This window comes from Puntigrus tetrazona, chromosome 18 (assembly GCF_018831695.1).
Source record: "Puntigrus tetrazona isolate hp1 chromosome 18, ASM1883169v1, whole genome shotgun sequence".
In the NCBI taxonomy this organism is placed as follows: Eukaryota; Metazoa; Chordata; class Actinopteri; order Cypriniformes; family Cyprinidae; genus Puntigrus; species Puntigrus tetrazona.
In genome coordinates this window covers 17,071,633-17,087,957 of record NC_056716.1, presented here as the reverse complement: position 1 = coordinate 17,087,957, position 16,325 = coordinate 17,071,633, and the positions used below count along the sequence as shown (strand labels likewise).

The window sequence follows — 16,325 nt, the reverse complement described above, 5'->3', positions numbered from 1 at the left end:
TCTCTCTCTCTCTCTCTCTCTGTCTCTCTCTCTCTCTCTCTCAGACTGACCTGCATCAGTGCTTCAGCTCCTCTCTGCAGGTTCTCGCCGGTGACCGGTGTGTAAAAGGCTTTGCGTTTCTGCTTGTTCAGCCACTGCTGGTTCTGCTGTACGGCAGCGCTCATGTCCTGCAGATTCTTATCACGCGCACCCTAAAACACACACGCCGTCTGCTAAATAAAACACGATTTAATCACAAGCTCAAGATCGACAGGGTCCTGCAGGAAGCCTTCGCTCGCGTTTGTTTCGAGGAGAACGAGAACATCTGCTCACCAAAAACACCTCACAAGTCAGACACAGCCCGTAATTCTTCGTGAACGAATGTGCCAAGTCTAGCAGCGCCGGTCTGCTTCTGGGAGATCCCGTCATCACCAGACACTTGGGCCTGCGAAGGAACACGAGTTGAGTATCTCTGAGTCTAATCTGCTTCGAACACACTCTTATCTGCTTTGACCCGAGCACACCTGAAGTTCTTGATGTGTTCATCCACCAAAGATAAAGTCAGAGCGTTGTTCACAGCATTTATGAACGTCACGGCTTGAGTGGACGAACCCCAGTTCACATCTGAGAGAAGCAGGAGACATCTTATACTCTTCTCATACATCATTCACGCTCGTGTTCATGTGTTTACATCATCATGACTGTACCTGGCTTTTTCACTGTAACGTAAATATAGAGGAAGAGCTCGATGCCGTAGGTGAGCAGCGCCGCCCACCAGTTAATCACGAACATCACGGCACAGCAGAGAACGGCTCCGAACAGAGACAGCCACATGTTATAGTACTTATACGCCGGCCTCCAGCCTGCACACACACCGCTGCTTTAACACACACTTCTTTAGACTTTAATCAGGGGCGTTATACAGCGTGTTCGTCTGATCCAAAACCTCACAAGACGCCTACATAGCATGCAAACACAGAATAAACATGCACTGTGCATCTTTAGCCAATTATATGAGTAAATCCATGAATGCATTGTAGAAAGCCAATGATGGGGAAATGGTATTTTCTATATTTTTATGTGACGTGTGTTTGGTGTTTCTGCTGGAATTGACTATATGTGTGATATGTGCCTTTTCTGCCTATGTAGGGCACTACAATCAATGCAATGAAGTTGCATTTCAGTAAGGTTTCAATTACGTTTTCAATTACAAATATCTAAACATTCTTAAAAATAATTGCTTAGAATATTAAGCCTTATTGGAAAAAAAAAGCCTTGCTTTTTCACTAAGCAAGACTTAATATTTTAAGCCATTTTACAAGTTATGTGTCCTGGTTTTAAAAGCGTGTAGATATCTGTGCTGAAAAAAACAAGAGAACGATGTGTTTGTAGACAGCTAGCTAGGTTTTGGAACAGATTGTGTGTGTGTGTGTGTGTGTGTGTAAAAGTCTAGACAGGACCTGGGGATTTGGCGTATGAAGCATGGAAGCAGGAAAAGTTGATGAGGGCGTATGAAGCCAGGAAGAAGTTGGAGATGATGGGAGCGATGGTGTTGAGCTCAGCTGAGACACAAACCAGCGCTGTTACACGATCACATCTGGTACATGAACTCATTCAGTCACTCCTATATTTACCGATGAGGATGAATGCTACAGCGATGAAGAAGGTCAGGACGTATCCTCTGATTGGCTCGTTGTTCTTCCCGTGACCTTTGGCGAAGAACTTGAGGGCTTTGTAGATGTTGTCCTTGCATAGAGCCTGTGAATGGATTGACTCTTAAAATCTGGGTTGTGCAAGGAGAAACCAGACTTTTAAGAGCTTCTTTACAATGTTCTCCAGTCTTTTATTGTATTTTGAGATTGTCCTATAAAGGTATATATTGTATTTATTGGGTTTAAGTGGTGTGTGTGAACTCTGACCTGGAAGACTTTGGGCGCGCTCACTAGAGACGCGAGAGCTGAAGAAAGCGTGGCTGAGAACGTCCCCGCTGTGATGAGAGGTCCGAACCCCGACACCAGGGTCATCACCTACAGATAAACACACTAACTCAAACTAATGCACTACAATATTGTGTTACTCCCTAAAAAGTAACTCATTACTTTTTATGGAAAGCAAGATTGTTTATGTTTTTCTAATCTGGACTGGACTCGTTTTTCTCTCTAGTAGTTACTTGAAAAAAGTAATTGATTATCAAACCTGCATTACGTGTAATCAGAGTAAGATAGTAACTGATTACATGTAATCTGGAACAAAAATCTTGTAATTAGATTACATTACATTGCATTTTAAAATACTCGTAATCTCGTAACCCGACTGCAGCTGATTTTTTAAATTAATTACACGCTATTCACACAAAAGCAAAATGTTCTTTGCATTTTTTTAAGAAAATGTTTCATTTAAAATTATTTTATTTTATTCTTACATTTTTATGATTTAATGAATTATTAGCTTTACATTAAACCCATAAACCCCCTTCACGAACTCAGTTTGGGAAACCTTGATGTAATGTTTAATGCATTTTATGTTGTTAATTACAATTGACGGAATACATTTTCTTACTCTCTTTGTATTTATATCATCAATGTGATAAACTAGTTAGGTAAAAAGTTACAGTAATCTGATTAGATTAACCTGAAATGTGCAATGTAGTCTATCGAAGTCTACAGTTTGTAAGTAATCTACCCAGCTCCGCTCGTGATGCATTACCCCCAACAACTTCAGCCCTCGTTCTCATCGGTTTCCTCCGTGCACTGTATTAAAGTCACTTTCACCTGGAAGTTGTTCATGAGGCCGTAGTTGCATTTGGTGGTTTGGCAGATGGAGAAGTCGTAGCCCATCTCACAGGCCGAGGAGAAGTTACAGCTGGAGCCCAGTTTGATGGTGTCGTTGCGGTTCCCCGTCGCGTCTCGAACCACCGTCACAGCTGCAGAGAGTGGTTCTGTTAGACATCCGGACTGAGACTCGAGTCATGCGAATGTGTTCAGGACTCACAGACAACCAGAGCGATGCCCAGGTACGTCATCCCCGTGATGAAGATGGCCAGCAGCGTTCCTTTGGGAAGAGCTGCCTGAGGGTCCTGAAAAACCAGAGGCGTTCGTGTGTGAAGATGTTGAGCCAGCTTCTGATCGCTCACTCGTTTCAGATCAGACACTCGCCCTTACCTTCAGATCTCCAGAGATATTGGCTCCGGCCAGAATCCCGGTGGCCGCCGGGAAGAAGATGGCAAAAACTGAGAAGAACGTTTCTCCATCTCGGAAGTCCGGTAGAAAGTTTTCCTTCGCGATGGATTCTGTTTTAGACAGAGATGAGAGTTTGACGTACTCTATTTTCTGGTTTCACTTCATTTTGATGGACTTTTTAACACATTCTGTTGACTTTAAGTAACGTTTCACCTACATATCTACTAACTCTCATTAGAGTGCTAGTAGAGTATTAGTAGACTGGTTAGGGTTAAGGTCATTGCACAAGGAGTGTAAAACTTTCACACATTAAAAAATGTTGGGTCAATCACGTTTACACACCGCCTATAAAACTAGTAAGACTTAAAAAAATAGACCAGGTTCGGTTTTCTGCATTTTCACATCTGTAACGAGCTTTTTGATCAGAAAGGATGAGAAATACATTAAAAAAAACTGAAAAACGCATACAACAGGCCTTTAGAGCTTAGAATAAGTTGACATGTACTTGCAAAGTAGTCAGTATAATATCTGTATAATATCTGTTAGGGTTTGTTAGAAAGTTAGTTGACATGTAGGGCAGATTTATTATAGTCAACAGAATGCTCAAAATCAAGTGTTACAATCGTTGTTGTGTTTTAGTAGGCTAAAGATTATTTAAGATTATTTAAAAACTGAAATTAAGCATGTAGATAAAAATGTATTTTCATAGAAATGATTCTCAGTTTTGTAACTAAAAACACAAAGCTTTTTAATCATTTAGCAAATGCTTCAAAGGGCACTTTTTCAAAACCGTTATCGTCTCTGTCTAAACTACTAAAATGTTTCTTTTTAACGTGACGCCACTTTCGTGGATCCGTGTGAATGTTTTAACAACGTTGTCGTCTTAACACTAAACTTTTCAAAAACGTAACTTTTTAAACATATACGGTACATCATTGTGAAAATGTGCGGTCAAAAAGTGATCATTTTTGAACAGATATTTCTCTGAGAGTATTAGTTTCAATAAGCTCCAAAACCTTTTGGTACAATAAATAATTATAAAGGGCCGTACTTGGTTTTTGTGTAGGGTTAATAACAACAAACATCTGCAAGGGGCCATTCATGTGGAATGTAGTTTTGCAGTTTAAAATACTAGGCATGCGTAGTTTAATTCCCAGTGCAAACTGAAACACCGTATTTTAAAACACCGTTTAATGCATGAAACCCTGCAAATCCGACACATCTGCATGGTTACACAGAAAACCAATGAGAAATGGGTTCTGTAGAATGAAAAACATGCAACCCTCAAGGCATTGAACACATTTAGGATTTGGTTTAGAATTTCGAGAATCAGACGTTGAAAAAGCGGCGGTCGAAATCTGGGGGTCATTCAGGTTTTTGGCCTCAGTTGGGAAAGTTTTCAGGCACAAATTTCAGCGTTTGTCGAGTCTCACCTCGATAGTTAAAGAAGCCTTTGGAGCGCTTGTCTTGTGTGGAGGGAATCACTGTTCCCACGAAGACGTTGGCGATGGCTATCAGCAGGATCACCAGCAGAGCGACCTGAGCCTGTAGAGAGAAAGAGAGAAGGTCCTCGATCTGCTGTCACGCCTGAAAACTCAATCCCAGCATGCTCCTGGCCTTACCTTGGCCTCCCACTCCATTCCCGCCACAGTGATGCCCATCAGCAGAACCACCGTTATACAGCCGATGATCCGGATGTCATTCACCGGATCCACTATCAGAGCGTTGCTTTCCTGGACAGAGCAGACAGATGCGCTTAAAGTCCTCCTGAACCAGCTCAGACCCTACTTTTCTGGGTTTGTACCTTGAGAAGCTCCACCACGGTTTCAGCAAACCCCACGACATACATGGCCACGGCCACAGCGTTGGCGAACGCGAAGATCAGACCGATGGAGCCGCCGAATTCAGGCCCCAGACTGCGGGAAATCAGATAATACGCTCCACCTAGGGCCCAAACGCACTCCATAGATCGGATGAAGACGTGACGCAGCTGCTGTGCTCGTTTAAAGCGCGCTTTACCTCCTCGTACCACGCCGTTGGTGCATATAGCTGACATGGACAGACAGGTCACGCTGGTCACCACGATGCTCAACAACACGACCACGATCCCCAAACCTGGAACACACGGACGACAGGAGCTCTGACGGGGAACAGGAGGAAGTCTTTGCCTGAATGCATCAGACGACGCATTTCTATAAATAACGACTTAAGAACTCACTTAGCAGATGCTTTCATCCAACGGGGACAACCAACAAAAGAGCAATGATATGTAAGTGCTGTGATAAGTCTCAGTCTAACGCGAGGGTATTTTTAATAAAATAAATAAAAAGTAGATAGAATAGAAAAAAAGAATTATTGCATTAGTGTTAGAAGATCTTTCTTTAATAATAAAAAGTTGAGAGAATCGAGAACGCTGGCATTAGAGGGTCACTTTTATAATAAATAACAAGAAAACATAAATAAATAGTAATATAAATAGAAAATAAATAGGTAAAATAGAGAACGCTAGAGTTAGAGGATCATGATTATAGAGGACTAAATGTTTCCTTTTGTTGTGTTTCAGAGAAGAAAGAATATATGTTTGGAACAACATTTATTTTATTATTCACTAAGGGTCATAAGGGTCGTTTTTTTTCAGATCAGTTTTATAGAAATTTGATTTATACATCATCTGAATAAATAATCTCTGGTTTGTTATGATCGGACAATATCTGCCTGAGATACAAGTTTTAGAAAAGCTGGAATCTGAGGGTGAAAACATTTGAATGTATTTATGATTGGAAATTTACCTTCATGGAACACGATCTTTAATTAATATCGGAATGATAAATAAAAAATGTATAATTCTGACCTTTACAATGTTTTGTTGTCTGTTTCTNGGCTCCTGTGTTTGTTCAGAGCTATAATGAGATGGTTGAGGAATAAAGCGCTCATCGCCTGCAGTCACTCACACCTCATAAAATACGTAACGCCAGTGGGTTTCTGATGGCCTGTAATGTGTTTGGCCTGCAGCTCGAGGTGTCTGACTGGAACTGAACTCTTCTCAGAAGATCTGGAGCTTTCTTAGAAACTCAAACTTCTGACGCACCATTAGTTCTGCGCCATAAACACCAGCGGTGACCTTCACTGAGCAAACACTGCGAGGATAAGACCTCCTCCGAAGCAGACCTCGGTCATCTCACACGAGTTTCTGAAAGTCATGCCATTAAAGCTCAAAAATGAAGTATCTCCCTCAGTATTTCTAAAACATCTAAACATCCTTAAATCAAGATTCACTGGAGATGCAAAATGAAAACATGAAGTCTTGTTTTCAGAGAAACTGGAACAAAATGAAGCTTGTTTAAGTTTAAAACAAGAACAAATATGTTGATTTTAATATTTCTTTTTCCTGAGGCCAGTCTGTCCTTCTTTTGTAATTTTTGTTTTGACATTTGCATTGGAAAGAAGACTAAAACACACTTTAATTAGTTTTGTTTTTGGTTTAAGAAAATGCTTAAATGTGACAAAAAAGTCTGCAATCAGAAACTCCCAAGATTCCTCAGAAAATTGTGCCAAGATCAAACTAAATGATCAGTGTATGTAGTGTTTGCCTTCGAAAAACTCATGACTTTGGGGTGTTTTGATTGCTTTCTTTATATCTAGTATGAAAAGAGTCTCTAAGCTGCTCTTCACATTAATTTTTTAGCTTCATACGCTGACTGTGTGTCAACAGTTCAATCATTTGTTTCCAGAATCACTGATGATTCAATCTTCCAAGAAAACTCTTACGAAGTCTCCAGCATCTCGGAGTAAAAATCTTAAAAGGTTCTTTATTGGCCTTGACGGTTCAACATCCATAAAACCACACAAGATTTCTCATTCTTCTAATTATTCAAGTGTGCTTGACACTAAAAGAAGAAGTTTTGTTTACTGAAACCAAATATGTGTCTCCTGCAAAAGTAAAGCCGGGTCAGATAGTGTGTGTGCCGATATGCAGATATTCAGTTTAGTGTGCTGAATGTAAATGAGCCCCTGCTGTGTGTTCAGGGAAGGTTTATGAAGGTCACAGGATGAACATCTCACCTATTCCGGCTTGTCCGAACACCCATGACAGCCGTATGAACAGCATGACACCCCAGATATTCAGCATGCATCTCACCTGCACACACACACACACACACACACACACACACACACGGTCAAACTGCAGCACGTGTGAAGCCAGGTACGAAAGATGTCGAATAACTCACCAGAACTCCTTTGATCCATCCAAATTTCACCACTCCTCCCGTGTCCTTCTCGTCCAGCGGGATGATGGACTCCACATCGCCCAGCGTCGAGGTGTCTGCTCCCTCTCTGTCCTCCACCGGACTGGGAATATCAAGGCCTCCGTTCTGACCGTAAAGAGGGAAATAAGAGTGAAACACATTTGGTGAGATAAACTAATCTCTAACAAAGTTTATGTCTGCAGCCCCTCACATGGCATGCTGGAAAAAAAACAATTATATACTATGGCCACAAATTAAAAACTCCACAGCTGAGTGGCCACAACTGACCCCTTCATTTTATTTGTATCAGGCCACCGTTTACTAATTTGTTGTTTTGTTTTAATAAGTCGTGGTCACATCATACTCTGAGAGAANATATATATATATACATGTTTCCATTTTAAAAACTGATTAAAATAGTAAAAGGTGGTTAGATATGCACTTTAACGTTGCTTGCCAAGTATGGCGCTTATTAATAACCTCACATGCTAAAATGCATAATTGTTATTGCAGTTGTGAATAGTTCTGTGTGGTCGTCTTGCAGACAGTCTGTGACTGGAAGGAATGGAGAAGATCTTTTAAAGGGTGACTTGGCAGTTCTGGTTTTCTTGGAAGAGAAAATTTGAACAAATGGATTGGAAACATTGTGCGATGTTTTTCTCCGGCGTCAGGACTGCGTGCACGCATGCTTCTTAGATCAGCGCAAACTTTTCAGCCCTTGTTTGCATTAATTAGCTCATTTATGGGCAGCAGATCAATGCATTAGCTGCAGAAGATCGTTACTCATAAACCAAGTGCTTCTCTCTCCAGCTTTCTCATTAGGTTGGTTATTGATCTTTGGCTGCACCGGGTCACCACCGGGCCACCGTTACGTTACAGCAATTAGCCTAAAATCAGCTCAACAAACTGCCTATGGTCTAAACACCGAGCTTGATAAAATATCACATATGTGGCGGTGCATGGGGAAGTCGGATACTCGGGTAAAATGCAATTTAAATGTAGTGTCTGACTGCTGGTGTGACTCACCTTCTGGAAGACATCGTGCAGCTCCTGTAGAGAAGGTCTGACGGCTCTCTGTCCGCTGATGCTCGCCGCGTTACGATAAAAGTCAACGTTTGGCACCCGGTCCAGGGTGTTGTGGCCGAAAGCGCTGACCACAGATGCCCGCACGGCCTGCCGCTCTCCGTTATTGAACCCATTGCCACAAAAAGACGTCTCCTCGTACTGTGGAGGGTCGTCTTTAGATCTCTCGAACCCGGTATTCTCCATCAGAAGGCAGGCTACAGTAGTTTGAGCTCCTTTGAGCTTCCAGGTCAGGTCTCTTTCTTTGGGCCACAAGTGGTTGAGATGTTTGAGAATCAGACCCCTGTGTTTAGTTGATGTGTTTATGCGAGACTTTATATAGCCGTGGAACAGATGGAAGCCGATTGGTCCATCCTCTAGATGCTCCTGATGGGGGTAAAAACGTTCTCGCTCCATCAAAGGTGAAGTGATTAAAAATTAACAGCATATAAAGACCCTGAGAGATTACGATCATATTGGAGATACTTTGAGTTTTGCCTGGTTTTATGAGCTTTGATCTTGTCAATGAATGGATGTGGATGCTGTTCTTTAAAGTGATGTTCAGGTGCAGGGAATTGTCATTTATTACGTACACCGGCAAACCACACAAACACGTCCTGTGCCACTTTGTGTAGTATTTTCTGGGTGCCTAGATTCGATTGATGCTGTAAAAAACAAGGAATACGCAAAACAAGCAAGTCCGAAGTCCGTTTATAACATCGAATTATCACGAAAAATAACTGGATTCTTGTAAAGATTGCATTATGATGCAGACGTGTGGCGTAGGAGGTGGTCATGTGAAGTGTTTCTCTGTTAATGTAAAGCCAGCAATAATGGGCACTTGCTCTGGGCGCTTCTGACACATTACTAAAATACTTCCTTATTACCCGTAACTTGTTGCGTAATGTTTTTGAGAACCGTCCGGCCGACCTTGGAAAGGTTTCGCTCCAGCGCGGTCGATAGGAAAGGTCACCGGACGAACAGTAGGTGATGTTGTTCTTTGTCTCTCCTTTGATTGGCTGGAGGTGAAGTGGGCGTGGCCGCTTGACCTCTGACCTTGAGCCACGCTGCATTCGGGATGTGATTCTCAAGCCGATTATGTGATGTAAATCAGGTTTGACTCCCTCACAGTCGACTTCGATTGAGTGTTTTGCTTCTTCTGCCCTTCACGAATCCCCTAGAGCGCCTCCGGTAAAAAGACATAATGTTATCAGTGAGGTNGTGTGTGTGTGTGTGCGCCAAAGGAATCACTGTTGTTAGCCAATTGTCTGGAAGCAGTTACCCATCTATATGATTATAGGTAGCCATCGCTATGGTTACAGGCACAACCAGCGGCCACTATGCTTACAAACCATCTCATTCCGGCTGAGAGTAATACAGATGCATCTCACACCGATATCGACTCAATCCAGACTTTTTTTTTTTTACTGTGATAGTTGGACACGTCAGCGCTGCTGTTTTCTCAGACGTACTGTTTGCTTTCTGAGAAAGAGCCGCAAACTACTGATTGATGTTTGCTTTACAGACCTTATAAAAGAGCATTTACAGTCACTTGCGTATTAAAATGCATTTCTGAGTGCAACTGGGAAAAGAGTAGGGGTGTGAATGCAGATCTGAACGCGAGTTTGCAAAAGTGGATTTTAGGCCCTTCGGAAATAATGCAACGCACATTTGAGGAGAAACATCTCCACATATCCAAACAGTGAGGCATTGTTCATCTATTTTTTCAGCTAGTCCTAAATCGTGAACCTGGAGCACAGAAGCAGTCCTCAGCAGTGCAGGTTACAGGATATTACCAGCAATAGACAACAATACACTGTATGGGTCAGAATGATCTGCTTTAATTTTATGCCAAATATCCTTAGCATTTTAAAGATCATGTTCCATGAAGATATTTTGGACATTTCCTTGCTGTAAATATATCAAAACTTCATTTAGAAATTCGTTTAGTAATATGCATTGCCATGACTTCATTCAAAAACTTTCTCGGTTTTTGCACCCTTAAATTTAAATGTTCAAATACTCATATCTTACCAAATATTATCCTTTCCTAACAAACCATACATCAATGGAAAGATTAATTATTCAGCTTAATTCAGATTAATTATTCAATATCTGATATTTACCCTTTCGACTGGTTTTGCGCTCCAGGGTCATATTTTATATTATTGCTGTAAACTTTACATTAATGTACTCTTTAATGTTAATCAGCGTAATTGTTTTAACTGCGCAGTAATGCATCACTGCAAAACAATGAATGCATACCCTAATTAATAATTTACAGTAAGACGTGCAACATGATTCTGGAAAGTAAATAGAATGAATTTTGATGTTGTAGGGAAAGAACAGGCAGCATGAGGAAAAGGTCCAGATCTGTTTTATTCCAGCAGATGAACTCAGACCATTGCGGCGAGGGACGTTCTGCCCTTCTCAGCATCACAAAGAACAGTGGTCTTCATCATTTTCATCATCACATGAACCCACTGCACGCACACACACACACACACACGCACGCACACACACACACACACACACACACACACACACACAGATCGTCCTGTGAGAGATATGCTACCATCGCTAAATGAAGGCACAGAAATCCAGTAAGGCAGATTCACAGCACTAGAACACTGGAGATGAGCTACTCTTTCATTGGTGCATCACTCGCATCCAGCTCGCGTTTTTCTGCTGTTGTCATGGTGACACACCCTTCCTCTGTCACACAAACAAACAAACACGGAGGTGGCAGGATGTGTCACAATTTCAGACGTGACATTCAAGAATCTTCACTCTCAGTCTCTGCGGTTCGTGTGCAGACGTTTTCGTAGGCAGTAAGTGAAGAGGAACCGATTGCTAATATTTGCTAGAAAAACAGACGGGTCTACAGAGATGTTAGGACTTCACAGCTTCGTACGTCTCAGAAACAGCGGGTTGTTTTAGTTCGATTGGCCTCCAGAAACCAGAAGACGGTAAACAGGAGAGATAGGCCAGAAAACAAAAAAACATTTGCCTGGCGCATTGCAAGCAAGTGGTCTTTGTACTTCATTACTAACGGGGTGGAAGCTAGACGGACATCGTGAATGAAAGGGCCAAATTACCCTGTTTACATCCTGGCATTTTCTTGCACGTGTGCCATCTTAATTCAAGTCTTTCTCTACTCTTCCCTGAGATGCCCAGTGGCTAAATGGTATGACATCATATTCCAAAAATCGACGGCTCTCTAAGTATGATGTCGTAACAGCAGGACATGCGTCACAGTGTGTGTTGTTTGGATGAATTCACACACGATATGCGTTCTACTGATCCATCGCTGCTATGTTGTTGGTCAATCTATAGGGTTGCAAAGGGGCAGAATTTCTGGAAACTTTCCAAAAGTTTTTGAAAATTTCCAAAGACTTACTAAAACAGTCCCGGAGAGCTTTCAGAATTTCTGGAAAGTTTCTGAAATGTTCCACCGCTTTGCAACCCTATCGTTATGTGCATGCATCAAGTAGACATCTTTGGCCATTGCATCACCAAAAATGATCTATTTCTAGGAAAGTGTGTCAAGTTAAAAATAGTCTCGAATGCATCCTGTGTGCATGCCCCCGTACGGTGCAAAGGTGTTATACGACTCAAGTCATGGCCTGGGGGGGGTTGGCGTCTTTGGGAACGTGGTCTCAGGTAAGAGCGTATTCAAACGTCCCTTTTTCCAGGCCCTCCAGTCCGTCGCCCCAGCTGGATGACGGCATGCTACTGTAGGGGTCCAGCAGGATCCGGAAACACCTGACAATCAACAGGCCGAGAAACACCAGCAACATCCCAACGAACGCAAACGCCGTCTTCTGCTCCAGGCTCAGAGAATAGGCCATGATGTCACTCCCACTCATGGCCGTGAGGCTGTGGTTATAGTGAACGCTACACATGTTCTGCGACGAGCCCGGTCATCCTGCATGTGTCGGTAGGTTGGCGATCAGCCTGCGAAGGTAGAAGACGCTTGGAGTTAATTTCCAGAATCAATCAGGCAACAAGCACTTCATTAAATTACTGCAGAATTAGCATGCACGAGAATAATAGGTTTTAAAACGATTTGAATAAGCGGTACTCTGTGGAGCATGCAAACTCGTCTGAAGTCTTAATCGGCGATGTGCATGAAAATATGGCCAGTGTTATGCAACAGACAGGAGAGGTGTGAAGGCAGGACACAGCGAATGTGAATCAAGGAGGGAGTCGTGTCTTCTCCATTGAATTGCATTCTTTTGATGTTTGTATTTCTAAAGATAATGAGGATGATTAATGAAAAGTTCTAACAATAGAGAGCCTCGGGCATCGCGGCTCGAGTCATTAATGCAAACGCACTCGCTTATATCTTAAGTAAACTGGTGGGACTAAAGATGAAGCCTTGCGGTGTGCATGCAGCTCTCTATTAGTAACCAACAGCATGCGCCCGTTTAATCGCGGGTGATAAGATTTCTCAGAGGCACACAATGCTGCAACAATAAAACAAAAAAATGCACTCCCTCAGAATGCGATGCAGCAAGATTTATACTTGAGGAATCTCGGGAGCGCTAGCTTTTGCAGAGTCAGAGATCACAGCACACGGGCGACATCTTTAATCGGAGTCAGCACATGCAGCGAACGACACCGGGACCTGTTGCATTCCAGCTGCGACCCGAGAGACGATGCTCACAATCGCGTGTTGTTCACATGCAGAGGGAAACTGTTTGAGAGAGGCGGGTGGGTGTGGATGAGCAGCAGGTGGCTGAGGAACGACATGCATCTGAGCTGAAAAACCAAATGCGTCTCACCTTCATTTCGGCCTCATTCTGTCAGACCTGTTGTAGGCGGTCAGTCCGTGGTTCCTGCTCTCGCTGTCGTAGCCCTCATCACTGCAGAAGAGCGCATCGAGCCCCGCGCGCAGCCAGCAGGAGTTCCACAGGATCGGCTTGACTGCTCCTGAAAAAAAGAGGCTGGCGGGGGGAGTGAGAGTCAGAAATCTGCCACTGAATGCTTTCACAGCCCTGCTGTCGCCTGCGCTTTGTGAGCTGCTCTGTGTGTCCACACTCTCTCTCTCTCTCTCTCTCTCTCTGCCTGCTCCTCCGCTTGGCAACCACTTGTTAGTCTCAGCTGGTTTTCTCTCATGCATGTGCTCTTGCGCTCACCTGTTCTTGTTTATTTGGCTCCCCCTGAAACGTGACGTTCCCGGCAGGCTGAGACGTAGCTCTCGATTAGGGCTGCTGCGTCGGTTTCGTGTAACTCAACTAGACGTTGTGCTTAAAGCGTCGTTAGAAGCTCCAGCGTAACTGATGCAGCGCAGCATGCTTTTCAAAGCACAGCGATGCCGCCGATTCAGTACCGCAATACAAGATTTTTTACATCATGGTGAATATGTGAGTGCAGCGCAAGGGTGGTTACCAGGGCATTGCTCGGTGGTTGCTAGGGTGTGGTGTCCAGTGCTGGTTATGTGAAAATACAGGACTTGTAGTTAGATTTTAGAATTTTTACTAATATCAGAGTACAGTTATTATTTTTATAGATAACATATTATTCACACAATTATTCTTTTTTTCTCTTTCTCTCTCTCTCAAAATTTTCTTTCTAAAATACTGCTTTTAAACGTTAGGAAAGTCTTCCAGGTTCACAGACCCCCTGTAGTTCATTCAGGAAACTCTGACCTAATAGAATGTTTAATACATGCCATGATGTTGACAAATAATAGAAAACATTCATGTAATAAAGTAATCAAGGAGTAGTCAGAATACATTACCNGTATCGGGGTTTGAAGGTGGTTGCTAGGGTGTAGTGGGTTAGTCAGAGTTTTTAGTGGTTGCTAGGGTGTAGTGGGTGGAGTTAGAGTTAATAGGTAGTTGCTAGGGTGTAGTGGGTGGAGTTAGAGTTATTAGGTAGTTGCTAGGGTGTAGTGGGTTTAGTCAGAGTTTTTAGTGGTTGCTAGGGTGTAGTGGGTGGAGTCAGACTTTGTAGGTGATTGCTAGGATGGAGTGGGTGGGGTCACTTTATAGGTGGTCACTAGGGTGTAGTCAAAGTTTATAGGTAGTTGCTAGGGTGCAGTGGGTGGAGTCAAAGTTTATAGGTTGAGTGGATGAGTCAGATTTTGTAGGTGGTTGCTAGGGTGTAGTGGGTGGGGTCAGTTTTTTAGGTGGTTGCTATGGTGTAGTGGGTGGAGTCAGAGTTTATAGGTGTCACTAGGGTGGAATGTGTAGAGTCAGAGTTTGTAGGTGGTTGCTAGGGTGGAGTGGGTGGAGTCAGTTTATAGGTGGTTGCTAGGGTCTACTGGGTGGAGTCAGTGTTTATAGGTGGTTGCTAGGGTGTAGTGGGTGGAGTCAATTTATAGGTGGTCGCGATGGTGTAGTGTGTGGAGTCAAAGTTTATAGGTAGTTGCTAGGGTGTAGTGGGTGGAGTCAGTTTTTTAGGAGGTTGCTAGGGTGTAGTCAGAGTTAATAGGTAGTTGCTAGAGTGCAGTGGGTGGAGTCAGTTTTTAGTAGGTTGCTAGGGTGTAGTCAGAGTTTATAGGTGGTTGCTAGGGTGTAATGGATGGAGTCAGAGAGTTTCTAGATATTTTCTTCTTGTCTCTTTGATTTTCTGGTCCCTCCTTTAATGTGGGATTGTTTCCATACCCTTTGTTCTCTATCAGAAGAGAACCCTTCCATACTGTAGATGCTGCATTAATAACTGTGAAAATCAAACAAAAAAACTCCATGTTTCTTGTTTTGGAACTGTTAGAGGTACTATATTGTCCAGAGTCAAGAATAAGAAACATTCCATGCGCTTAATACTGGCTTCCTGTTATCAAATGAAAAATTTTATTCAAATGCCCAAATGTCAGCAGAAACATACAGTTTCAAAATAACAAAAACGTTACAAATATTACACGATGAAATATTTCATATTGTTGTGGAGTTGCTGGAAATACAATATGCTACAGATAAGTGTAATAACATTTCAGCAAGAATGCTAAAGCAGTCAACGCAGGTTATTATGAAAAATAATCCAGCAAAATCCAGTAGGCACTGTAGTCTCGCGATAGCTGCGCGAGTGGAGTCGCGCGCCTGAGAGGAGCAGCAGTGATGGCGGACGCGGAGCTGACGCTGGACCTCACTGACACCAAACATGAAGAATCAGGCGACTCTCCCGCTGACGAAGGAGAAACGGAGCCCCAGCAGACGCAGGAGAACACGAATGGCGTTAAAACGTAAATCAAAACACAAATGTTGCATGTGTGGCGTCTGTTACGCGCGTGTTGCTAGCGAGGCCTGTGCGCGAGCGGAGCGCGTTGACAGAGCAAAAGAAACGTGTTTATTAACGGTTTGTGTTCATAACGCATGCTTCTGAAGATGTCTCTTCTAGTTTTCCGCTCACCTCGCTGCGTATTTCGCTGCAGTTCGTTCGTTTTGAGGTGCTGCGTTCGTTAGTGGCGCGCGCCAATCAGAGCGGTAACCCATAGCAACCACGCCATTGATCAACAGACCCCGCCCACTTCTGCAGCTGTCGGAATAATTTTCCCGTTTAGTTTGCGTTAAAGATTAATTAAACAGTGAACCTGAACGACCCGATGAATCACATAATTATAATCTCCGAAAAAAGGATTTGCAAGCGCAGTGCTTTATATGAGCGGGCGGAGCTAGTTTGGCTTGAATGTTTTGATTGGTGGAGATTTCTCTGCTGAATTGTGGGAAAATGTAGATTCTCTACGCGATTTCTGTTATTAAACACGATTGTTTAATAATGAGTAGATTAGTTCGTTATGAAGAAAATTAAAATATCTATTTTCATTTTTTGAAAACCACTGCTTTATAAAGAAAAAATGTATTTGTGGCGTTTAACATTTTTATTAAAAAAAGGAATTATATTAAATAATTGT

The 16,325-nt window shown here is 42.7% G+C and overlaps 1 protein-coding gene across 1 annotated transcript in view; it reads right to left on the bottom strand.

Moving 5' to 3' along the window:
• Positions 1–8,899, bottom strand: part of LOC122362967 (solute carrier family 12 member 2-like) — a 20,504-nt gene extending 11,605 nt beyond the window's left edge. The window contains exons 1-16 of the mRNA XM_043264794.1: positions 8,432–8,899; positions 7,388–7,531; positions 7,221–7,296; positions 5,178–5,273; positions 4,963–5,102; positions 4,781–4,891; positions 4,592–4,703; positions 3,141–3,268; positions 2,971–3,055; positions 2,751–2,902; positions 1,899–2,006; positions 1,614–1,737; positions 1,440–1,541; positions 687–842; positions 504–603; positions 313–424 (exon numbers count right to left, since the gene is read on the bottom strand). Coding sequence (XP_043120729.1) covers positions 313–424; positions 504–603; positions 687–842; positions 1,440–1,541; positions 1,614–1,737; positions 1,899–2,006; positions 2,751–2,902; positions 2,971–3,055; positions 3,141–3,268; positions 4,592–4,703; positions 4,781–4,891; positions 4,963–5,102; positions 5,178–5,273; positions 7,221–7,296; positions 7,388–7,531; positions 8,432–8,884 — 2,199 coding nt within the window. The 5' untranslated portion in view covers positions 8,885–8,899. The remainder of the gene's footprint in view (positions 1–312; positions 425–503; positions 604–686; positions 843–1,439; positions 1,542–1,613; positions 1,738–1,898; positions 2,007–2,750; positions 2,903–2,970; positions 3,056–3,140; positions 3,269–4,591; positions 4,704–4,780; positions 4,892–4,962; positions 5,103–5,177; positions 5,274–7,220; positions 7,297–7,387; positions 7,532–8,431) is intronic.
• Positions 8,900–16,325: the final 7,426 nt, after the last annotated feature.